Here is a 25,583-nt window from a genome sequence, read left to right as displayed (position 1 = left end):
TAATTGTGTTAAAGAAATACCAACAAAATAGTAATTGTTTACTAATGGAAAGAAAAGCCATATTAACTCTACGCTGTATAGTGTTTCTAATCAGTCAATTTTATTGTATGGCTTAGATATTTGGTAAATACCTAGGAGTAATAAAATAAAACAAGAAAGGAAGCTAGCTTCGGCAAGCCGAAGCTTATGTACCCTTGCAGATCATTCTATTAATTTACAAATCGCAAAAATGTTAAATTTTTTATTATTTCACATTAATTTTTCGATCGTTTCTATCACAGCTATATGATATAGTAGTTCGATCTTTTAAAAATTAAAATCGAAATTCGGAAATATTTCAAAATAGTCATATCCCAGAGTAGAAGGAACTGTAATAAAAACCAACAAAGATATAATTTTTTTCCCATTAATTTCCTTTTAATTTTTCGACCGTTCCTATGGCAGCTATATGATATAGTGATCCGATTTAAAAAACAAAAAAACCGAAATTCAGAAATATATAAAAAAAAATGTTCCCAAGAGTAGAAGGTAAAATTTTAAAAAACACCGGAGCTAGAATTTTTTTACGTTTTTTTTTTTTATCCTTCCTATGGGAGCTATAAGATATAGTTGTCCGATCCGTTTGGTTCCGACATATATACTACCTGCAATAGAAATACGACTTTTACGAAAGTTTCATCCCGATAGCTTTAAAACTGAGAGACTAGTTTGCGTAGAAACGGACGGACAGACGGACAGACGGACGGACAGACGGACAGACGGACGGACAGACGGACATGGCTAGATCGACTCGTCTAGTGATGCTGATCAAGAATATATATACTTTATGGGGTCGGAAACGTCTCCTTCACTGCGTTGCAAACTTCTGACTGAAATCATAATACCCTCTGCAAGGGTATAAATATAGTCCTTACGCACAGCAATGGGTCATTTACAAGCAATTGTAGATTGTCTAAATAAATGTATTTCAAATTATAACTTCTCTACATAGAAAACAATGAACATATATACAACCTTAGGAATATTTAAAGTTACGCGCAGCGAGCAAGTCCATTGATAAATTAGGTTACCTAACTCCGAGTTCTTGTAGAAAAAAATGGGGGATTTTTCCAAACAAGCAAGTGATCAGCAAGTGATTGTTGCAAAAAGTGCAGAACAAAGCGAGTGGCGAAAAACAGTCAGCGGGGGCAAAAGGGTAAAGAGGTAACCCCCCATAAAAATAAAAAAGAAAACGAAACAAATAAAAAACAAACGGCTGATAAGACAAAATGCCGGTGTGTTTACTAACACACTGATAAAGGGGGCTCCAACTACCCGATAAGGGGCGATGGAAATACGACAAAATTGGAATCAGTGTGATTTTGGTAACGTTGGGCGAAGGTTCGAAACCGATCGAACCTGTCTCTATTGACGTTTTTCCAAGCAGGTGTGATGGCAACAAGTCAATTAGCATATCTCAACTGCTGATAAGAGGCGTAATTATAATTACTGAGGTTTATTTTTTTTCTATCCAGAAACCTTGTCAAATCAGAGGAGTTGAAGAAGTTGCCCAAAATGGAAGTAAACGCTGGTGTACTGGCCCAGCTGACTGACGATAAGATTGCTGACCATGACGCAAGTGAAACGAAAGTGGAAAGTCGCAACGAGAGTACAACGAACCAACAAACCCAGGAGGTCAGCTCCAGTAGCTGCAGTTCTGTGAGGAGTCAGAAGACCACCACCACCACTCGCGTGGTCACCACCAAGACAAGTTCCAGTTCCGTTTCCAGTTCCTCCACTAGCTCATCCACCCTCATCCCAGACATTGCCTTCAAGCTGCAACCCTACGAGGAAAGGGAGGATGGGTTCTCGGAACCCATTACCACCGTTCACGAGGAACGACGTGTGCTTAGCGAGCAGAAGACCCTCAGTGAATCGAGGACCCGGGATGCCTTGACCGGCGAGGAACAGCTGGTGACGAGTGCCAATTCGAAATCGAGCAGCGCCCGCTTCAAGAAGATCAGCAGCAACGACAACCTGCTCGACCTTGGCGACGAGCAGGAGATGCAGGAGCAGCCGTTGACCGCCACGATCACCCAGGAGTCGAGTCTGAGGGAGCGGCTGGAGTGTCCTCAGGATAACCAGAGTATCGAGCGGGGTACTCTGACCCTATCCGAGCGGGGAAAGCAGCTGAACGAAAGCAAGGGACTTACAACCTACACGGAATGCGAGACGAGTGAGAAGGAGTCCTATCTGGAGGCCCAGCAAGTCCTCAATGGAGCCGGGGATTCCACATCCCCAGTTGAGAATGGCGACCAACCAGCCACTTTCGAACGGGAGCTCAGCGAAACGCTAACGGTGACCAACGATGGCGAAAAGCAGGTCACCAAGAAGCTGGAACAGAGCAAGGAAATCGCTGGCAAAAAGGGTGCCAAGCTGCTCAAGAAGACCGACGAGGAGCGACGCCTCGAGCAGGAGGCCCAAAAGCTGATCGAAAGCTACCAGAAGGTGAAGAAGGAGGCCGAGAAGCTGTACAAACTGGAATTGGCCGACGACGACCAGGGCTTTGATCTAAGTGCCTTCGAGCAGGTGGAGAATGAGGATAAACCCGAGGTCAGTGAGGAAATCCAAAAGCCAGTTCAGGAGGACATCCAAATAGAAGAGCTTAAGAGTCCCAATGAACAAGTCAAAGAGGAGATTAAAGTCTCACATGAGGAAGTCAAAGAACAAACCCAAGTTGTTAAAGAAGAAATTAAGGAGAATGTTCAAGTCTCTCAAGAGGAAGTCAAGCAAGAGGTCAAGGTCTCTCATCAGAAAGTCAAGGAATTCTTGCAAAATGAAGTCAAGGTTTCTCATCAGGAACAACAAATCAACAAAAAAGAGGCTGTCAAAGTGGTGCACAAAGAAGTGAAAGTGATCCAAGAGAGCTCCCAAGTGACAGGGACAACCAGTCACAAGGAATCAACCAAGGAAGTCACCGTCTCCAAGGAAGAAGTTATGGTTTCCGAAAAGAAAACCGAACTTCCTGCAACGACAGCCACACAAGTAGAGATCATCTCACCTCCGCTGGAAGACGATTTGGGCTACGTGCTCCACAAGCACATTATTCTTCCCCAGGAGAAGAAGGAGAAAAAGGTGCCTACGCCGCTGCCCAAGCCGAAACCCAAGCCTCCGGTGCCCACGAACAAACCCAAAATGCCAGCCAATTTGACCAAACCGAAGACAGCTCCTCCGCCGGTGCCCAGCAAGAGGAGTGAGGTGGCGGGATCCGGTGGCAAGCCCACGCCCAGCCAAAGGCGCAGCAGCTTGGAGAACGCCCAGCCGCCCAAGCCCCTGGAACGCATTATTGTGGGCGTGGAGCAGCGAGATGAGGCGGAAAAGCCGCAGCCCCAGCCAATTATCAACTTGGCCAGCGTCGACCTGCCAAATGTGGCGCCCAACGGCAAACAAGTGACCGCGGAAACGAGTCCCGTGGTCGAGATGCCGCCGGATGAGCTGCAATTCGAGAGCCACCAGTTGCCGGACTCGCATCAGGAGTCGAGTGACCTGCTCAGCGGGTCGTCATCCTCGTCCACGGTGGCCACGCCCATAACAACGCCAATTTTGGTATCTGCCACCTCATCGATGGACTCGGTGCAAAGTGTCATCGAGGTCGTCAACGGTTTGCCCATCGTCAGCAATCAGCAGACTGACGACGACGACAATGATGAAGATGGAGCGGATGACGATGAAAGGCATTTGGAGGCCGAAGGACCAAAGGATGTTAGTGCCAACGAGGAGTCGGTCGACAGAGAACACGAATCAGGTGAGTCAAGGCCCCCAAGGGATTTTATACTTTATTTTGATAAGATAAAAGATATTTCCATTTCAAACTTAAAGTTAAAATGATAGTATTATTGTCTATAAATATTTTTAGGAAATATTTTATGGTAAACCTTAGGAATTTTTTCTATCATAAAAATACTTTTATTTAATTTATTTATGATCCGTAAATCTGCAATGCTTTACTGTTTCCGTTTACTTTTTTCTATTGTAAAATAAATGTATTTAATTTAGTTATGATCCGTAATTCCACAAACTTTTACTTGACAATTTAATTATTTCGAGTGATAGCTTTTCTTCATAATAATTTACCCCCTCAAGTTTTGCAGTGCAAACAGTTTATGTCTAGCAATTTCGCCCGTTGCACTGGTCGAAATGGGAAGAGACATTGCAGGGGATTTACTGCTTTTCGCCCTTTCTCGTTGTTTACTTAGTTGATTTTTTGACAGCCTCCCGGTTGAGTTGCCCCAAAAACCGACGACGCACGCAATTATCAGCCACCAAATGAGTTTTACAACAACCAGCAGAGCGCTGGTGGTCGGGCTGGAAGCCCTGGACCCTCTGGCAACTTGTCACACTGACCACAATTTTAGCTTCCTCTGGCCTCCGGCCACGCCCCCGTCGCGCAGCCCATTGCGTATGCAAAACGGCCACTAATGGACTTTATGGCCGAGTTTTGTTTGGTCGGTCTCGGTTTTTATTTTCTGCACGGGGGCGTTTAATGGCAGCCCTCCATGTGTGGGAATAATGTTGGTTTTTGGCTATTGTTTTTATTGAGCAGATTATGCCATGTAAGTTGAGTTTATCTTTCAATTTGTTACTTGATGGCGTTTAATTAGATTAAAGTTAATAGTGATGGAGGACTAATCGACCTTTCTAATTGGATTGCTATCTTGGGCATTTAAAAAAAACTTTAAATTTGTTAATAGCTTTACTTTTTAACTCGAATTTCCTTTTTGACTTTCTGCACCACTAAGTAAATATTTCACTGAAAACAATATTTGTCAAGGTCTAATTAATTTTATATAGCTCAGATTTTATAATAATAAATAGTAAATGGTCAAGAACGTGAGCAAAAAATTTGTAATTTCAATGGTAAACAAAACACAACCTACGGCAATCCACCACAAAACCGAAATGAATCTCTGAAAGTTAATAAAACGAATATTTTATAACACCTATGGCCATTTCGCCATGACATAATTGTTTGGCTTAAATATTTCATGTGGATTGGATTTGGGCCGCTTGCCAATATAAAGGAAAATTTGCATTTCATTTATAGGAAAAAATTCAAGCGTAGAAAGGCAGGGAAAGATTGGTCATCCGGATGCAGGCTGGGAAAAATATTGGGGAAAATGCTTTAATTAAACAAAAAACAGCAAATATTGGCACCACTTCCTGTCGTCCCACCTTCCCCTCCTCAATTCCACTGTCTGCTCATAGTTTCTCTGATCTCCGAGCACGCGCCAAAATATTTACATACCAAAATGCGTTTGCTGGGTGGCTACGGTTGGCTGGAATTGGTGATTGTGGGTTCAGGATTCTGTTTTCGGGGTGTGAAATAATAATGAAATTTGCCTGGACAAGCCGCATCACATTTGCATATGCCAGGAAACAGTGGAGATGAGGAGAGACAATTATAAAGAATCCAGACCTTATTTGATATACTTGTAGAAAATGCCGAAATATAATTATGTATTATTTATATACATAATAGTTACTGAACAATTTATAAATAAATATTTGTAATTATAATAAATTAAAAATCAAAATGTTTACTTATTTTAAAATATTACGAAATATTTTTAGTTTATATATTATTCAGTTCCATTGTATGGCTATCATGTTTTTGGTTTCATCCCAATCCGATTCCCAGCACAACTTCATTACTTTTAGTGTTGTTTTTACTTGCCGCCTGATAAAACATAACAAATAAGCTATTTTTTCCCATGGCTATTTACGGTGTTTCGGCTTTCTCGTTGCCCATTTACAAAATATTATTATTTTTTTCGTCACTGGGCTCTGGTCATTATTTTATGTGGCCGCGCAAATTTGCAATTAAAGCTGCACAGAAATATGCAACGTTTTTTGGTTTTTATTATTACTATTGTGTTGTATTATTTGTACCTTGAATGATTTTTCTGGAATTTTGTTGGACGTCATAAAAAGAAATTGTTTATTTTTGCTCCACGATGGGTTTCATAATTATTATAGGTTTGTGTGTGGAATAGTTGTTGTGGCCGTGGAACGTTAATTCCCAGACAATTGCATTGATATGACCGAACATTCGATGGGGCTTCGGCCTTATCTGTTAACGGTTTGTCCACGTTTATGATGACCATATGGCCAAAGCTCCTATCGCGATAGTAAATAATTGTTTTCCCCGAAATATATATAATCCTCGAAACCCCCGCAAAAGGGGGGGTTTCCTATCTGTATCCTTCTTTTACCTCAGCGGCTTTCAATGATTTCAGCAGTTGGGAATTGGATTTAATTTTGAGTCACAGTTTGGGTCTCAATCGTGAATCTGACTGACTGACTGACATTTACCTCAGCACCATATCTCCGACATAATTGCTTTTCGGTCCTCAACCCCTTGGCTAATCGACAGCTTTTGGCTTTTGAACATTCATGGAAATGACCAACGGCAGCTGTTGTGGTGACACTATCTGTCCATGTGTGAATATCACTTATTCTTGGAAGTATTTCTTGGGGATGCTTGGATTTTTCAGCCAACTTAGATATTTAAAAAAATTTTAAAATTTTGTTTTTACCGGATTCCAAAAGGTAAACATTTTGGGATTTACTCTATTTATTTTGATTGTAATTTTCGTTCGAAGACTAAATATCTTAATAGCTTCATTATTCTATTAATATTAGTGTATACCTCTGTGGGATATTTCAAGTTTTCCAACTATTTGCCAGCTGTTTGCGGCTGATTGTCTTGTCTGTTAATTTTGCTACAAGTATTTTCGACATTTACAGGTCGAACACCCAGGAAGTGCCGAACCCTTTCCCCTCCTGAATCACCAGACAAATTTGACCCCTGCAATTCTCCAATTTTGTATGTGTGTGTGGGTTTGTCACGAATGTTGCACAAAATTTATCGCTTTTGTGAATTTGAAATTAATTTGAAATTAATTTTCAATTTCGATTTTCGCTGCAGTTCGGTTCAATTGGTTGTTTCTTTTGTTGGCTCTGTGCAGTTTTCCTGATGTAATTACACGCTGTCCTATTTGTTGATGTTGCTGTTGTTTTGCTTTGGCGCCTCGGGGTCCTTTGATTAGATTTTCTAGCTAATTTTATTGTGGTGCGGTTTTGTGGCTTATTCAATTGTTTTGTTGCCAATGCGAAAAGTGTTTGAATGTGAAAGGGGGAAAACCGAATCCGAATCCAAATGGAAATCGAATCCAGTGTAAACTTCTGTTTAGTCTGCCGTATTGTGTTCATTCATTCGATTTGTTTTCCCGCCTGTGGGGATTTATCTTTTCACTTTGCTGTTCTATTTGCTTCGATATTCCGATTTTTACTTGTTTGCTTTGCCTGTGTGCAAAGTGCAACTCAATGCTGACCCAGTACTTGTTCGATTTTTCGCTTTTCTTTCGCCACTTACAAATAAATATATATATGGGTCTGCGATGATAAATGGAAAAGCGAACGAAGTGAACTGTCAAGGCGGGGAATTGGGTTCATATTTCCAGAGTAAGGAACTGCAGTCCTGGTTGCACTCAATCATCCCATTCATTCAGTCAATCACCGGCAGGCTTTTGTGACATTCAGCTGCTCATCATTTGGTTTGATTTTTTTTCATATTTATAGGGTGGCACCTTTAACCCCCTTATGACTTTCCATTAGCTGTCAAATTAAACACCATTTAACAGCAATCACATCGAATTCATTTGATATTTAGCTGCATTTTGCGGTTTTAGCTTTTTAGCGTTTTGTGGTTTTGACAAACATTTTTCAAATGGCAATTGACAGCGTTTTTCCAGTTTTGGTTGGTTAGACACCACAGATTTTCCTATTTAAAATTAACGAAGGGAAGCTGTGTTAAAAATTTTTCCCGTCCTCATGGTAAACTTAAAGTAGCTCTTAAACCTAAAAAATTAGTTTAACCGTCTCTAAAAATGTTGTTTAATTTTTTAGATAGTTATTTTGGAATTCAGTAGATAATTAAACAAAATAGGTTCCTCGAGCTTTTATTTTAATTTTCTCTTGTTGTGATAGTTGCAACTAAGATTCTATCGGCCAAAAGACCCATAGCGATTCCATCTATGCCACCGTTAGTACATCTCCTAAACTCCGTTCCCAAGCATTATCATTTAGTGGGGCTAAGCTCATTAACGGATCCACCGAAAAGTGTTGGACTTTTTCCGCCTTATGGGGTTAACCCCATTCGCAGGAGCCTAATCAGCTGTCAGGTGAGGCTCAGTTCGGTTCGGTTCAGTTCAGGTGAGGTGAGGTGAGAAAGGAGGTGCCGGGAGAAAGAAGGTGTCAACTGCGCCTGCTGCACTTTCAAATCCAATTAAGAGTGTGAACTTGCCGGAGTCTTGGAAATTAACAGTCAGATAGCCGGGCACAAACAAAGTGACATTGTCACATTAAATGCGAAATGTGCAACAGTAGCTGCCGGAGATAAGGGGCGAAAGAAGTCGTTGGAGGTGGAGCCCGAAAAAGCAGAACTCGCAGGAGCCAAGCCAAGCCCAGCTGCACTTTTGTGTCAGAAAGCTGAAAGCAGCAAAGTACATATAGAGAACCCAGCGAACCCCAACCCACCTCAAGCCTCATTACAGCTCCTTTCGACCGCACTCGAAAAAAGAATTTCTGGAAAATAAAAGCAATTGGTTTTAAAATTTCTAAAAAAAACGGAGATAAAAAAATTACGGAAAATAACGATTTGCGGATTATTGAATTAAATTGTAATGGAATAGAATTTATAATGACTATAAGCAACTCCATTTATATCAAGTTTTTCTTATTGAATCATATCGATTTGGATATTTTTATAATTCTGTAATTAGTGACTGAAAAAGATTTATCTATGGCTTAATCAATTATTTTTCTACATATTTATTTATTTATTAATTATCTACCAATTTTACATATTTATTAACTGATTGGAAATTTCAAAAAAATATGTTTTAAGATTTTTTTCAAGTGCTTCTCGAAAGCCTGACAGCTTGCTGTGCAGCCTGGGCTGCCTGCAATTATCACATTTCCAAATGGTCACGGACCACGAAATCTTGAGTTCAGATATGAGGCGACCCCGATCCCTCCAGTTGGTCTACGACTTCATAAGGCGCAGGGAAGCCCATGGGGCAAGCTTCTCCCCCCGGATTCTCTCCCATCCCATTCCCCGTGTGTGTCATAATTCTCGCCAGCTTGACATTTATGATGTGGTCGCGCTCATGTGATTTTTCCAACCGAGCCGATTTCGCAGTCCGATAAAACAATGGCAATGAAGTCATGATGTCTCTGCGAAAAGGAGAATTGGTCATGGTGCGAAATGCTAATAATTACCTTTGGCCCGGAGACTTGCCTATTAATTTGAGAATAACTTATAAAGACGTACATATGAATGCAATATTAAATAAATGGGTTCTTATACCACAATTTTTGTTTCTCAAGGCGATTTTAAAATAGAAAATAAAGTTTAAAGTAAAACTCCTTTTTAACATGATTTTTAGCTTTTAATTTTCATTCAAATAAAGCTGATTGGTAGTTTACCTTAAGGAACTTATTTTATTTGCCCTCGATTTTTTTAAGTCTAAGCTCGGAACTCAATAAATAATATAGCTTAGGGACTGTAAAACCATTTGGCCGTAACCCAGCCGTAAAACTAAAGACAATAAACCCTTTTAAATGCCTTTGCAAAAGGTATCTTACAACCGAATGATTTACGGCCAGCATTCGCAGGTCCAAAAACTATTCAATTACATAGTGCAGAGCTAAAGGATTTTTAGGGCCATTGCCTCATCATTCTAATTATACGATCAGTGCTTAAAGCACTATTTCCGAGGCGAAAACATTTCTATTGAAAGCGAACCCCTTTTGCGGCCAGCTAATAAAGCTGGCAAACTATAATCATAAAACACGAAACTCAATTACCGCATTTGTTGCTCAAGGCCACAAATAACCGATGTTACGATGCGTCAACATTTTCTCCACTCGGAACTCAAGTGCCAGGATGGCAGGATGGGACCTGAACGAAGAAATATATATGTATAAGTATATCGGTGGGCTGGAAGTGAAGAGGAGCGGCGGAACCCACTGAAGGTCCAGTTGTCGGCCAGCTAGTGATTCATTGCTTTATTACCCCGAAAGTGTGGCCCGTCCTCTCATCACACAGTCCTCTCTTGCATAATTATGCACAGCAACGCCTCCTGTCAGCAGAAAAAATACAGAAGAATTTAAAAGCCAAGGATAAACAAAAGTAAACAAGGAAGAATACTTAAGCAGCGGGGGAAACTGACACCCAAAATATCTATATCAATTCATTCCTAGATTAATCAACTGATATTAACATTGAACTATTTATTTTTTGATAAAAAATAATGAATAAATTATGGAATCCGAAAATCGGAATCCAACGCTGACAATGCTTTCAACTATCCCGTTTGGCTTTCAATTGTACTGAGTTCCTTGCTTTGCGGCCTGCAGTCTACACATAAACTTTTAGTTCTCAAGTTGGCATACGTGGAAAAATACATCTTTATAATAACAAACTATTAATAAAATTTGTAAATCAGTTTAGTAAATTGTTTTTAGTTCCCTGTAAAAACCAATTAAGTTTCTATAGGGATACATACTCTTTAATACGTATTTTGTATATTTTTTAATGTTTCTCTAAGTGCATTGTATTCTGTTCCGGCGGCTTTCATAAAGAACGTCTGGACCAGGAGGATCTAACCTCCAGCCCTTCCGGCCCTTTCCCTAAAGCCATTTAATTCCCTTTTTTAGTGCTAGTCCGTCTTGTCAGCAGGATTAAGCAATTTTCAGCTTGGTTTGAGATTTTTTTTTGCTTTGCCAACCTCCCGCGACTCCTACTATTTAAACCTCCGACGGCCCCGCCCCTTTACCTTTAGCCCACGATGACGGGCGAAAAAAGTAACAAAAAAAGGAGTGTGTTGTGAAAAAACCGCTAAAAATTGCGATGCGTTAAATTTTGTTAATTTAAGTTGTGAGAAGTTGGTGAGACAGGGAGTGTTCATGGGGCTATAGAAATCTGAGGTGCTAATGTGCTGGGCATGTTGAAATTCTAATAGCAATCAGAAGAAAAGCGACAAGGCTCAAAAGCTTTTTTATTTTGTGATTACATTGCCTACAAACTTATTTTATTTTGGCAATTTAATGATGTTCTAATCTAACCTAATCTTTCACAAAAATTTCGATAGAAGGATAAATATATCTTATATCGTAATTTTATTAAAAAATCAACAGTTCGGTTTTGCTGTTATATAGATTTTTTGAACCACTTCAGATTCGAGATCGACAGGAACCGCAAAGCAATACAAAATCAATCCCCTCGCCTCTCACCCAATTATCCGCGATTTTCATATATAGACTTCTTCACCGCAAAGGCTCGGTAAAAAACTGAAATTCGGTCTGCGGTTGGAAGTCCTGAGTCCTGGGCCCCATTTCTGCAGCCACAGACTGGGCGTTAATAATAGAAATAATTCGCAGGCGAAATTATTCATGAGTTGGTGGGGCAAATCTTGCGGCAATTATCCAACGCATGTGCCATGGGCCAGAAGAATCGCAGCCAGGTCCTCTTCTTTCTGGGTGTGTTGTGCAAACTGAAATTCGGCAAAATCGGTTTAAACCGCAGCGTTGAAAAGGACAGCGAGGCAAATACAACGAGTCCCTTACTGTGAGCTGTCATAACTGAGATTGCACATGAAAAAACAGTGTATTAATAATAGGGAATATCACCCAGAACTTTTGAAGTATAATTAACTACTTTAATATGCAATTTTTAGACGAAACAATACAAAACAACATTTTTAGGAGTCTACATACTTTACTACATTTAAAATCCAGAGGATGACCAAAGTCTAGTTTTTTTTAAAGGGTTCAATAATTTCTTCATTAAATGTTGTTTATATTTATAAACATCACTGCGTTAAAGGACATTTTAGTTTGTAGAAGTGTGAGTGCCGAAAGGCATTTGGCTTCGACGGTTTCGATTGCAAACGATATTTACTCGCTGCCGTTGTTGGTGAAAATGTTTGTGTTGTTGCTGCTGTTGCTGTTGTCACATCCTGCGTTGGCAGTCCCCAGGACACCAGGATAATGGGCGGGGGGCGTGGCAGGGGTCAGGAGGCAAAGGCAGGGGCAACCTATTGACATTGACAGTTATAGCCGGGAGTGTATTTATACAAGAGCGCAGATATGTGGAACAGAAGTCAGACGTTGGCGCGAGTTGACTGGCTTGGTGCAAAGTGGTTACCACTGCCACCCTTCCAACCTCCGCCCTCCGCTATTCAACCCCCTTTCAGCCCAGAATTGTCATCGCTGCCGTTGTCATGGCCAGAATTGTGCATGAGTGCCCTGGCCCATCTGCGGACTGTGAATTGGGCCCTCCTCCGAATGGTGGTCGGTTGGGTTAAGTGGGTTAAGCAGGTTAAGAGGACTCCGCAACCGGGGTCTTTAATGGATGCCTGCCTTAAAGTTCATAAATTGAAAAGGTAAATCCATATGGAATATATTAGTTATTAATATTCCATTTGAATGAACCTCCAATAAACTAAGATTTTAGCGAAAATTTTATGTGACTTTAAAGTTATGAAGGATTTATTCAAAGGCCCTTTATCTTCTGAACTGTTTCCCCCATAAAGTTGCCATTATAGCCTCCATATAAACCCCGCAAATATTCAATCCTTGCTCCCTGCTAATCGATTGAGGCCTTTTGTGAGCAGCATCCCAAGTATCATTACCCACAGCATACCAACTGGCTGCCCCACCGCAGACACGCCAGACATCTCGTAGCCCCTTTGTGTATAACTAAGGAATTAACCAAAAACAATTTTCCACTCAGGCGGAGGCAGGCAGCCAGCTAGAAAAATGCCCGAACCGAGCGAAACGCCAGAGCCCCATCATAATGGCCCGGGGCGAAGACGCATCTCTGGGATGCAAATGTATCTATTAAACAGAAATCAGGCGGAGGGCCCGCAGCAACCAGAAAAAAAGGAACAGAAACAGCAAGAGCAATAGCAACAGAAAACGAGCAACGAGCCGGGCTAAGCACTTCACACCAAAGTGTCAATTGCATTTTTGTGGTTGGTCGCCCATGGACGCCATGGACCGGGCCTTCGAGCACTTAATGCAACAATAAAACAATCAAAGTGTCTAGAAAATCGATGGAAATCAACGCAGCCATGGATCCAGCTCCAAGTAGCCGTGGCCTGGCCACTTGGCCACTTTGGCCGGCCGGCAGCAAATGGAAATTCAATGTGAAGTGTGCGTATCAGCGACTGTCGCACTGCGGTGCATCCCAGATCCCAGAATACAGAATTCAAAACCCAGACTCCAGATCGGAGAGACAGGGACCAAAGCCAAAGACCCAAGACCACACACTTGACGAGCAGTGAGGAGCTCCTTTCGGTGCGGTGCTCTGCGATTTGGTTGCTTCCAGAGGCACTTGACGGTCAAGCTGGCGATGGGAACGTGCCACCGAAAAATTGGGAAAATATCGTAAAAAAGTCAATGAGAGGAATGCAATCAACTGGGGAAAATAAGAAATTTAACAATTAATTAATGTTAGAGGACTTTTAAGGTCTTCAGCTAAGCGAAAATGTTTCAATAATATTTCAATAAACTTTAATATCCTCAAAGCTTCGACTGGGAAATTATCAAATATTTTTTGTAAAACAGTAATGGCTTAAAAGTTTGTATTTTTCTAGAAAACTAAACTTTTAAACCTTTGCAAAATAGAGTATGAATTTTATGAATGACAATTTAATTATTTAGATTTTGTAGTAACATAAGAGGTACACCTTTTTTTTAACATTTTTTTTAAAGATTTCTGGATGGATTTTTCAATGCTCTTTAAAATGGGATAGGCTTTTAGGCTGCCATCCCTAGGGCTGATCAAACATTGCCCCTTGGGGGCAACAAAGTAGCATGTAAATGGCTCCGAGGCAGAGGCACTCGGAAAGACCTTTTCACACCTCCCACACCCACTTGTGCCACCGACTTGGCTTAGTGTCAAGTGGTTGCCAGTGGGCTGCCGGGCTCCTGATTCCCGATTCCACTCTCCAGTCTCCACTATCACGTGGGTGTTAATTACTCATGTCCCCGGCTCAGAACCATCGTCATGCCCATCGCCATCATCATCTGCATCAGCAGAACTTTGTGTCAACCCGAGTCAGGGATCTCGGTGAATTTTTATATACCCTGTCCTTGTTGAGGATTGGGAAGGGTATGTAGAACGGTGGTAGATTCGTCAATACCCCCCTAGCTACACTGAAATCGAAACTCTATCTAAAATCTTTCCTAAGCACTTCTGATTTGGGGTAGGTATTATGTATTATAATAATATATTTTTAATATTTTTATACAGCGCATCCTTTGACCTACCAGGTATCCTAAATCCGATTTCTTCGACCAAAATGTCCCTTCTTGTTTGCGCTCACTTTGGTTTTCAGCAAGGAGTGCAATCAACTCTGCCGCTGCCATCGCCTGGCCATAAAAGTTGCGCCACGGACAGTTTGAACAGACATTTTGGACAGTTTCGGACATTTGGAACAAGTTGAGGCGAGCGGTTCAAGGAGACCGCTCTGCCGCTCCGCCACTTGAAGGCCCGCATCCTCGGATCCGATGGGACTGGAGGATTGGAGGACTGGGGACACAGTTAAGGGACATCAAACAAAAGTTGAAGGGATTTGCGACCCGAAAATGGCAATGCCAAGCCCCCTCCCTCCGCCCCATTGCCTATTTGACTTGGCTGGGGGCTGAGGGCTTTGGTCTTTTTGGGATGGGGTTCAGTTTCGTTTTCGGCATTTTCGCTTTTTGATCATTTTTCAAATGCAGGTAGAGTCGGGAGACAGTTCGCGTCTTGGTGTCTTTCGGATGGCGGCAGCGGGAAGTGTTTCTTGGCGGCATGACAAATTATTTGTAACGTTCTTTTTTCGGTTAATTTATGGTGTAAGACGTTCGCCAGCAGCGGGCTTAGAAAGTTGACTTCGCTTTGCAGAACTTTTTCGGATGATAATCTATCTTTATTTTATAGCTGGGACCACAATTTGTGCATTTTTAAAATGATATTGTCGAGTATCCTAAAGAAATACTTATTAGGTATTTAAATTACATTTATCTTCAATTTAAAGAATATTTTTGTGCTAATTTCAGTTAGGACTAATAGTTTATATGTTTAATATTTAATTGTTGAAGAATGCTGGGATATAAGAATACTTTCTTTTGTTTTAATCTGCATCTTCCAGTCAGATTATCGATTTTCTCTACCGATATCGATATGATTAGGCGTAATAAACTAATTTCCTGCTTTGCACTCTCTCCGTTTTTTTTCGCAACCCCAAAGGGGATGTCAAAGCCAGACAGAGATGGGCTCTAAGTGACCCACGCCGGACATTTTGCTCCCAGGAAATTGCCACTCAAAACGCCACGCGCACTTCCGTCAGCACGTGAACATGGTGAACAAACTAATCAGAACCCACGATTCCGCGATGCATTACTATTACTACATCTGTATCTGGGATCGGGAATAGGGAATCGGGGATGGAGCAGAGCAGGTGGAGATGGAAATGGGGGCTGGGGTTTCGCTCTCTAATAGACCATGGTCCGAACATCATTTCGCTTTCAGCGGCTCGCCGCAGCCACGCCACAGAAATTGAAATGAAAATTGCAAAAATCTTAGCAGCAGGAGGAAAACCGCCAGGCAGGCAGCAGCTAAACAACTTCATCTGTCCGGGAATTCAAAATGAATTTCTCCAGGGCGGAAGAGCAGAACCCAGTACAGAACCCAGAGCCAAAAAGAACTGAGGAGCTAGCTGCGAAGAGAAGGCAACGGAGCGAGCCCAAGATTGACACAAACCAATTAACATTTGTTCCTTTTATTTCTGGTCTTTGGTCTCTGAATTTATCGCACGTTTGACTGCGTTTACCAGTCAGATCTGTCCGACTTGAACCACGTTTTGCGCTTTACAACTACTCCGGGCCCCGAGTCCCGGGTCCCAAGACCCTTCTGCCTTCTGCAAGATTGTTGCGCTGGGTAACTCCCTCCTAAGACCGATCTCTTGGCCCGGACTAATCCATTTATCTATGCCCATAACTCTTAAAATAGCCTGGAAAATTTGCACCACAATTCTGCGGCTGCCTGTGGCCGGGGCCAAATACCGAAAGACGTTTAAAATGCACTAATTACCCATGAGGTTTCTTCAGTTTCTCTTCCTTTTTCACTGTACTTTTATTTTCTTGTTTTTCGGTTTTTTCCTTTTATTTTCCTCTTTTTTTATGCAGATTACAGAGCTCTCGGGGCCGACACTTGGCTGTCCATTTGGAAATTTAACGCGCTTATCTGAGCCCGACTGCCAAGACATCCCGGCGAGATATGGGTGGAATCGGGAAAGGGGAGGTGGGAATGCGGGCTCTTCCGAGAAATCGAGCGTAAGGCAGGCAGCTCGAAAGATAACCAACATTGAGCTAATTAAAATTATAAAAAACAAAAATGAAAAGGCACTGAATGGATCAAGAACTATGCTAAGGTTTTGTTTAGGAATGTTAAGTAGACAAAATGGGAACCGGACATAATGAGTAAGAAGAAAGACAGAGAGGGTAGACGGACTCAAGTCCACGGAATGACAAAAAGATCTCCCTGAAAGAATGATACACAAATTAATCTGGGCTAAGAAGAACATGGTTCACTGAGTTAGAACGAATAAAATGTGATAACAAGACACAGAATCAAAAACAGCTCCAGGTTAAAAAAGAACCCCACAACGAAAAAAAATTATCATTGAAACTAAACCATTCGTACATTAATTCAAAACTATTAAGTTTCAAAAATATCTTAAAAAGATGAGTCTTGAATTAATGCTTCCGGAAGTATTAAAACTATTAGTATGAATTTACAGAGTGTAGACTTTATATAATTTAGTAATAAATCGACACCACACTTTAATAGTATTAAATTAATACTACATGTGGTATAATTTTAATACAACGAGTAATAAGAGTTAAACTATGTTTTTTAAATTCCATTTTATATTTTACTATATTACTATTTTTTAAATTTATTATTAAACGCATAACTTAAATTAATGTTTCCATTTCTTTCCCTTTCAGGTAAGCAAACACAAATTCTTAAAAGAAAACTTGACTGGCAAACACACAACTCAACACTTTTGGGTAAATATTTGAACTAAATGTGTATACTTTTCAAATTCAGAACATATTTTAGCAATTCCCTAGCTAATTGACTTCAGAATAGGTTTGTATTCATGCTAATATAGCAAATGAAAACCACAAAAATGTAACCAAATTTCATTAGGACAAGCCAAGGGAGACACACAAACGCATTGAATTGAATTTATTTGCATTGCAGAAAGTTTACTTGGTTTTCAAGTGTTTGCTCCGTTATTTGTCCTCACATGAAGACATAACCTAATACTCTCATTAAAGCAAATTGCTCTTATCCTAAAGCAAGAGCAAAAAAAATGTTTCTATCTCAACTTTAGCCACTTGTAAATTATGCAAAAGGGTCTTCATTGAAATTGCAGCAGCTGCTCTGGCCACTGTTGCAATTTTTCCCACTTTCCGCTTTTCATCCTGCCTTCGAGAGGATGTTCTGTGGACCCAGCCCATCCCATTTAATTAGCCATTAAGTTTTATTGCGCGCAATTTTGTTTAATTTGCTTTAAATACAGCAAAAAAGGATACGAAAAAGGAGCTGGGAGGGCGAAAAGCAGTAGTAACTACTTGGGTGGGCGGCTACAGCAGAAAAAATTAAAAAAAGGAAACGGAGGAGGAGCTGGAAAAACTAGGGAAAATGTGGAACTTCATGTTGAACTACTTTGAGTGGACCATTATTGCGTCTTCTTCGGCTTCGGCTTTGGCAATAGAAATGAAATTTTCTCCCTTTTTTCTGATAGCTAAATATTTGCTCTTTTCTGAAGGAAAAATGTAAAGTGGCTTTTGTAGACGAGGGTAGATGATTACGAGATCAGCTGCCAATTGTAGTAATAAAGGACAATAGAAGGGATTTGCTAGAAAAATATTTTTGCTCGATAGGATTTAATGCATTTTATGGAATACGAATCAAACTGATTACATACCTACTTTTTTAATTTTGTTGGCTGACCGGGATTTGCTTTTGTTTTAATTCGAAGAAGAAAAAAAAGTATCATAAAAATAATACTTTTGTAATTATATTTTTCGGATAAATTTCAAAACTTAAACCATTTCAATATAATTTTTTTTTAATTAATTGGTTTAAAGGTGTAACGTGTTTCGTTTCCATTTTTATGTTTTTTATCGGTTAGCCTCTCGTTTATCCTTTGGCTGCGATTAGGGCAGCAAAGGTACACCCGTTTACAAAGTTCCGAGTGCCAGTAGCATAAATAAAATTAAAATCCCTTTTGGTGAAGTCTTTGAAGCATCCCACTTCCCATTAAGTTCTCAATTGCATTGTCCTCTGGCACATTTCAGATGAGGCAATTTTCGCATTTCTTTTCTTTTCAATTTTCTTGCTTATTTTTTTGTTTGACTGCTGCACTTCCTACTTTTGCTGGCCATTTTTGCGGCCCCAACTAAGGACCAGATCCTTTGGCCTTGTTTCTGTGCATTTAGCATAGAAATAGCCCCTCTTACCAACTTCTGTCATTCAGTTAGTCGGCATCAGCATATGCAATTTTCCGCTGCAATTGTCTGACTCGCATTCAGCCGTTTTTGCTCCTTTTATGTGCTACTACTATTGCAGTTTGTCTTTTTTTCGGATGGTAGCATAAACTTTTATTCGCAAATTTAATTTGATCCCTTATTGGAAAATTCTGCGCGTGCAAATCCAATTTCCCGTCCTCACGCTGCCAGCTTGAGTTTTTTTTTGTGTTTTATTTTAGTTAGTTGGCCAGTTAAAAATTTATTATTGTTGTTCAATGAGAAAACTGTTAAGTGAGCGGTTTTTTCCTGTGGAATTTTGTATCAAAAAGTTTTGCTGTTGCGAAAAATGTCCAAACATAAAAGGTGGGATAGAAAGGTAATAAATACATAAAAGTAGCAAGATGAGAGCAAAAATTAAAGCCTTAACTGCGAAAAATTATTTATTACAACGGGGAAATAAATAAATAAAATGGTTTTAATACTATAAAATTCGTTATTTTCCTTAAAAGGTCCTCTTTAAGGACGCTTTATGACTTCCATTAAATGACTCATTTAGTGAGACTTTCTCAATAATTTTCCCCACTTTTCTCTTCTACATTATGTGTATACTCTACCAATATCTAGCATCTTGGCCAAGTTGAGTTTGGAGACGAGATGGGATGGGAAGACGGGGAGCGGCACTTAAAATTCAAGTTCAATAGTCGCTGAAGGGACGCGATGACGCCGACGGACGTGTCTGCGCAGCATGTGGCGCGTTCTAAGAACTTGCAACAGTTTGCCGACTTCTGCAGGAGTTGCAGGAGCTTACTGTTTTGTAATACCTCTTTATTGGGTATCACCGATTCAAAATTTGTTTGGCAGCCGAAAAAAATACTATTTTAATTAATAATTCTATGTTGAAAAACAGCAAGAGAATCCAAAGATAAAAAAATAACTTCCGAAATTGAATCTGACAATTATTTTAAAGCTGATTATTTTTGGCAGTCAGGTTTAGTATTTCAACATGTATCAAATAATCTTTATTGGTAGACCGAAATTAACAAAATGTTTCCTGAAATATTTACTAGTCTAAGCGTATTTCTAGAAAATGTTTCTTAATTTATTAGATTAACGCTTTATTTAAGTCCTCTTTACATATTCGAAAATTCTAATTTGTAATTCTATATCTTCTGTTTTAATTATATTTTTTTTTTTTTTTTTAAAGTTGGGTACTTAAGCCTTCGGTTCTTGAAACGGATAACCCTTTCCTGTTGTTGTTGCTGTTGGCCACCTTGGCACGAATGTCAACTGCACGAAAATGTTACTGCAACATAGTCGTTGTTGTTGCAGCTACTGTTGTTGCAACTGTTGCTGCTGCTGCCGCTTGCTGCCTGCTGCTTTTGGCCCATTCTCCTGCCGCTTCTGTTTTTTTGTTCTATTGATCGTTAGGCGGCTGCATCTGCTGGCCAATGTGGTTGTTGCTTTTTTAGGTCCCTGGTGATAGCATTTTGCTCCTTGGCTTGTCAAAAGACAACCGGCAGCAGTAGCAGTTGCAGTTGCAGCGCTTGCTGCAAAGGTTAACAACATTTTCGTTCGTGCCGCATCTTGATGTCGCTTCCTGTTGCATTTGCTGCTGGATTCCGCTGCCGCCGCTGCCGTTTGCCTTTTTAATTAGCAACTTTTGGGACTCGCGAGCGTCCCAAAGCGATGCAGCTGCCTCTCTTCGCCATCGAAAGACCCCGTCTTCTAGGCATTAAGTATTCAGTTTTTGGTCTTCGGACGGGCTCCTGCTTGTTCTTGCATTTAATTAAATGCTCATAAGCATGTGACCAGAACCCAAAAGGAAACCTTTTTGGCCTTCGGGCCAAACAGAGTCATTGTCTCTGTGGGATCACTTAAGGGAGTTTGCTCAAAATGGTTGCTTGATATGAAAGATTGGGAAAAGCTGAGGGGGCTGAATGGATTAGGCTCTACAGTTCTAGGATTAGGCTGCAGTGACAACAAAGAACAAAACTAGAATTGTAAATGAAGCAGTATAGCCTTGTTATAGTTTCTGGAGTTTCTAGAAAGTTTTAAGCCATTAGAAATATAAATTTTAATAAATGAAAAACTTAAAAACAAAGTTTTTAATAATATTAACCTATACTTTAAAGGAGATTTTACAAAATGTATTTACAAACGTTTTTGAGAAAAATATTGGGAAAAATACATTTTTATTAAACTGGCATAATTTAATAGGAGGTAAAGTCCTATCAAGACCTTTATAATTCCCCTATCCCGACGCCTCAGTGCTTTTAAAACCCGCACAGTTTGGCAGCCGCGTCGTGCAATTGTCACATCAACTGCCGATCGGAGCCAGAACAGAACTATTTAATGTCACTTTGGCACTTCCTTAAAAGTCGAAAGATCTGCCGTTCCCGTTCCGTTGTCACAGGTCTTGTCGCCTTGTCGCTTCATCGCCGACAAAAATATTTTCGCCTCGTTTGGTCGGCTGCTCCTGCTGCTTCTTCTAGAGTTTTTTGTGAGCTAAGAATTTCTAATTAGTGGCGCCATATTGTTGCAGGAGCCAATACATTGCCATCGCCCCACCCCCCCTTGCACAACAAATGGGTAGCAATCACAGGCTCCTCTAACTGTTTGTAGTTCTTGACGCACAGTGGAACAGTTGCAAATGGAAATTGAAATAAAGGGACATTATATCACCACCTTTAATGAACTTTAAAGTTTTGAAATCACTAAAAGGAATGCAATAATATATTTGAAGGATGCAAGTTTTAAGGGGGGAGATACATATAGAAAACAAAAAAAATTCAATTTTTTTTTATTATTTAAATTGGTAGTATAACTCTTTAAGAATGTGTCATGAAAGTTTTACGAAGAAATTCGAACTATTTTGGAACTTATTCCAGTATCTTCCTTGTGCAGTAGATATATTTCATTACTTTAAATGCGCTTTTCTCGAAACCATGTGTTCCTCAGCTGCGGATCGTGTATCTCAAAAAGTAATGCTTCGATGCTTTTACGGAATTGATTGTAATGAAATTGCCCACTGTCTGAACCTACTTTATGTAGAAATTTTTAGGGGAGAGTGGGGGAATTTCGTCAGCATTTTTTCAAAGCTATTTTTTGTCCATCTTGAGACACGTTATCATATTTATATTTTTATTGTTGAATGTGGTTAGCACCAAGCTTTAAAATGTGACATTCCCCTATTTTTTTAATTACCTTGGTGACTTATAAAACATTAAAAAGTAAAACCAATATACTGGGGCAATCTCGCCACATAGGGGGTAAAATCGCCACACAACTGGGGAAATTTTGTCATTTGAAAAATGTAGGGAACTTTACACCTGTAAGTATGCACACTGTACACTGATCAAGCGTACCATTTTTGTTGACGTCCTATATTTGTTGCTGCTGACGGTAGTCTGTTCGTTAGCCAGCTCGTCAAATAAAAAAATATGTATTTAAAATAGGTCTGAATTTACCCTAAGCATAGGGTGGCGAAATTTCCCCTGTGACGAAATTCCCCCACTCTCCCCTACGTTGAAGTATTTTTTGAAAAGCAAAAACAACAAGAAAAATAAGAAAAAAATTTATTTTTGACTTTAAAAGAGTGCTCCAACCAGAGTTTTGAGATATTCTACGTAAGTTAGGTTCAGACAGTTTCTACATTATCTCTCAACAAAATACTTTTTTTAAGAAAGGGCTTACAAAAAAATTCCCACGGCCACCATTTTAAAAGTTACAAAAAAAAATAAAATTGGTTTAAATTATATAAGAACTATGTAATCAACATGCCAAGTTGCAAACTTCCAGCACAAACCCTTATTGTTTAAAAAAAATCGTGAAAAACTTGAAAAATTTTCAGTTCTATATGTATCTCTCCCCTTAAGAATTAATAAAATAAAAGACTTCATATTTTATACAGGTGATTCCAAAAACATGAAGTTCTTACTAATATTTTGTGTAGCCTTTACGATAGTCGTACCAAGGTTTTTCAAAGAGAAAGAAAGCCAAGTAATAGCGCAAAGTATTCCTTTCTTAAAAAAATATTTTATTGATCTAATTTTTCAGCTATTTGAGACTTAAATTTTGTAAAATCAAGTGAGCTTTCATTTCAACATTCATATATGTTTAATTGTTCTTCTAAACAAAAATTCCCCACTGTGCTCCATCTTTGGTCGTCGACGCCGCCGAAGACTTGTTTACTGCCTTAATTCGACGCAAATAATTTACGGAGAAAGAGAGGGCTGCACTCGGTCGCACTCCTTTGGCTCCTTCGTCTGAAATTTGCTAATTACGTTAAGCATCCGACGTGACACGCCTCCCCGCGGCCCGCCCTTCGCAATCCTCCAGTGAAAATCAGTTATTTTGGTGTTAATTACATGGCGTTTTGTTTTCAAAGTTGCTGCCTGAAGTTTACGGTTATGTGTATGTAAGACAATGGCTGTAAAACTTTAATAGTCGTAATGAAGCGAAAACTATTAGATAAAGGCGTTAAATATGAAGGGTAACTAAAGTGCTTAGCAAGCTATCAAAAATTATAAATAAAATGTAAATAAATTATATTATAAAATGTATAATTTATCTTAACAACGTGAGTTGTTTAATAAGTTTTACGAATTATACAAAATATTTGGGTTAATATTACAGTAATAATATTTATTTAAATTTATTGGCCTTTTTAAATTGAAGTTATTATCGGGAATCCATTTCTATAATATTTCTTTCTTTAACGTTTTTGTTATGCCCTTGCAGAGGGTATTATGATTTCAGTCAGAAGTTTGCAACGCAGTGAAGGAGACGTTTCCGACCCCATAAAGTATATATATTCTTGATCAGCATCACTAGACGAGTCGATCTAGCCATGTCCGTCTGTCCGTTTCTACGCAAACTAGTCTCTCAGTTTTGAAGCTATCGGCTTGAAGCTTTCCCAAAAGTCTTTTTTCTATTGCAGGTAGTATATAAGTCGGAACCGACCGGATTGGACAACTATATCTTATAGCTCCCATTAGAAGGATCGAAAAAAAAACGTTAAAAATTCTAGCTTCCGTCTTTTTAAAATATTACCTTCTACTTTTGGGAATATTATTATACCCTTGCAGAGGGTATTATGATTTCAGTCAGAAGTTTGCAACGCAGTGAAGGAGACGTTTCCGACCCCATAAAGTATATATATTCTTGATCAGCATCACAAGACGAGTCGATCTAGCCATGTCCGTCTGTCCGTCTGTCCGTCTGTCCGTCTGTCCGTCTGTCCGTCCGTCTGTCCGTCTGTCCGTCTGTCCGTCTGTCTGTTTCTACGCAAACTAGTCTCTCAGAGCTATCAGGATGAAACTTTCCCAAAAGTCTTCTTTCTATTGCAGGTAGTATATATGTCGGAGCCGACCGGATCGGACAACTATATCTTATAGCTCCCATAGGAACAATCGGAAAAAAAAAACTTTAAAAAATTCTAGCTTCGGTGTTTTTTGAAATATTACCTTCTACTTTTGGGGATGTTATTTTTTAAATATATCTGAATTTCGAATTAATTATTTAAAAAATCGGACTACTATATCATATAGCTGCCATAGGAACGATCGGAAAATTAATGGAAAAGTAATAGGAAATAAATTCTAGCTTCTTTGGATTTTATTGTATTATCTTCTACTCTAGGATATGACACTTTTTAAATATTTCCGAATTTCAATTTTAATTTAATCAAAATCGGACGACTATATCATATAGCTGCCATAGGAACGATCGGAAAATTAATGGAAAAGTAATAGGAAATAAATTCTAGCTTCTTTGGTTTTTATTGTATTATCTTCTACTCTAGGATATGACTCTTTTTAAATATTTTCGAATTTCAATTTTAATTTGATCAAAATCGGACGACTATATCATATAGCTGCCATAGGAACGATCGGAAAATTAATGAGAAATATTAGAAAATTGAACATTTTTGCGATTTGTTAATTAATAGGAATGATCTGCAAGGGTATATAAGCTTCGGCTGGCCGAAGCTAGCTTCCTTTCTTGTTTTTTAAATAATATTGAATTTCGAATAAAATTTTTTAAAAATAGGACGACTATATCATATAGCTGATATAGGAACGATCGGAAAATTAATGGGAAAGTAATAGAAAATAAATTTTAGCTTCTTTGGTTTTAATTGTATTCTCTTCTGCTCTAGGATATGACTCTTTTTAAATATTTCCGAATTTCAATTTTAGTTTCATAAAATCGGAAGACTATATGTAGCTGCCATAGAAACAATCGAAAAATTAATTGAAAACAAATTATAGCTCCGTTGGTTTTTAATGTATTCTCTTCTACTCTAGAATATGATTTTTTTTTTTATTTTCGAATTTCGAATTAAATTTAACAAAAATCGGACGACTATATATAGCTGCCATAGAAAAAGAATAGAAAAAATAATGTCGAAATAATACGAATTAAATTAATAGGAATGATCTGCAAGGGTATATAAACTTCGGCTGGCCGAAGCTAGCTTCCTTTCTTTGTTTTTAATTAAGTTTAAAAAACTTTCTCATATTTCCTATAATTTATGTTTATTTTAACTCCCACATTTTTATGGTTTTCTGTTCGCTGGAATCATTTTCCTAAAGCCAAAGAAATCGAGTTGCCCAAATCATTTTTGGCAATCAACATTTTTATGAACTTTTGGTATTGAGGGCCTTTTGCTGTTCGCTTCTCCCTCGGCCACTCAAAGTCTCAGCTCATAAATCTCGCGTGCTGCAAATCTCTCATTTCATTTGATTTCGTTTTGTATATAAAGCTATAAAGACAGCCCCGATATCCATTCCTTTCGTCCTTCTCATCGCCCCCTAAGTTCCTTTGTGTAGTTGTTTTTTGCTATCAACTGGCGCAGATCAAAAAGAGGAAGAAAACCTTTTGCATTTCGGAGTCCGAATCCCTTAAGTCGGGACCCTCCACTTCTCCAGCATCTCGCCGTCGTC

The 25,583-nt window shown here is 39.3% G+C and overlaps 1 protein-coding gene across 3 annotated transcripts in view; it reads left to right on the top strand.

Moving 5' to 3' along the window:
* Positions 1 to 25,583, top strand: part of bbg (big bang) — a 138,891-nt gene that overhangs the window by 23,430 nt on the left and 89,878 nt on the right. For 2 of the 3 annotated variants that reach the window (XM_070214791.1, XM_044393995.2), the window contains exon 4: positions 1,515 to 3,784. In XM_070214791.1, coding sequence (XP_070070892.1) covers positions 1,515 to 3,784 — 2,270 coding nt within the window. Of the gene's footprint in view, positions 1 to 1,370; positions 1,427 to 1,514; positions 3,785 to 25,583 lie in introns of those variants that run through there. The other variant, XM_017138976.3, reaches the window with a different exon arrangement.

Source organism: Drosophila takahashii, chromosome 3L (assembly GCF_030179915.1).
Source record: "Drosophila takahashii strain IR98-3 E-12201 chromosome 3L, DtakHiC1v2, whole genome shotgun sequence".
Lineage (NCBI taxonomy): Eukaryota > Metazoa > Arthropoda > Insecta > Diptera > Drosophilidae > Drosophila > Drosophila takahashii.
This window is presented reverse-complemented; position numbering and strand designations above follow the sequence as displayed.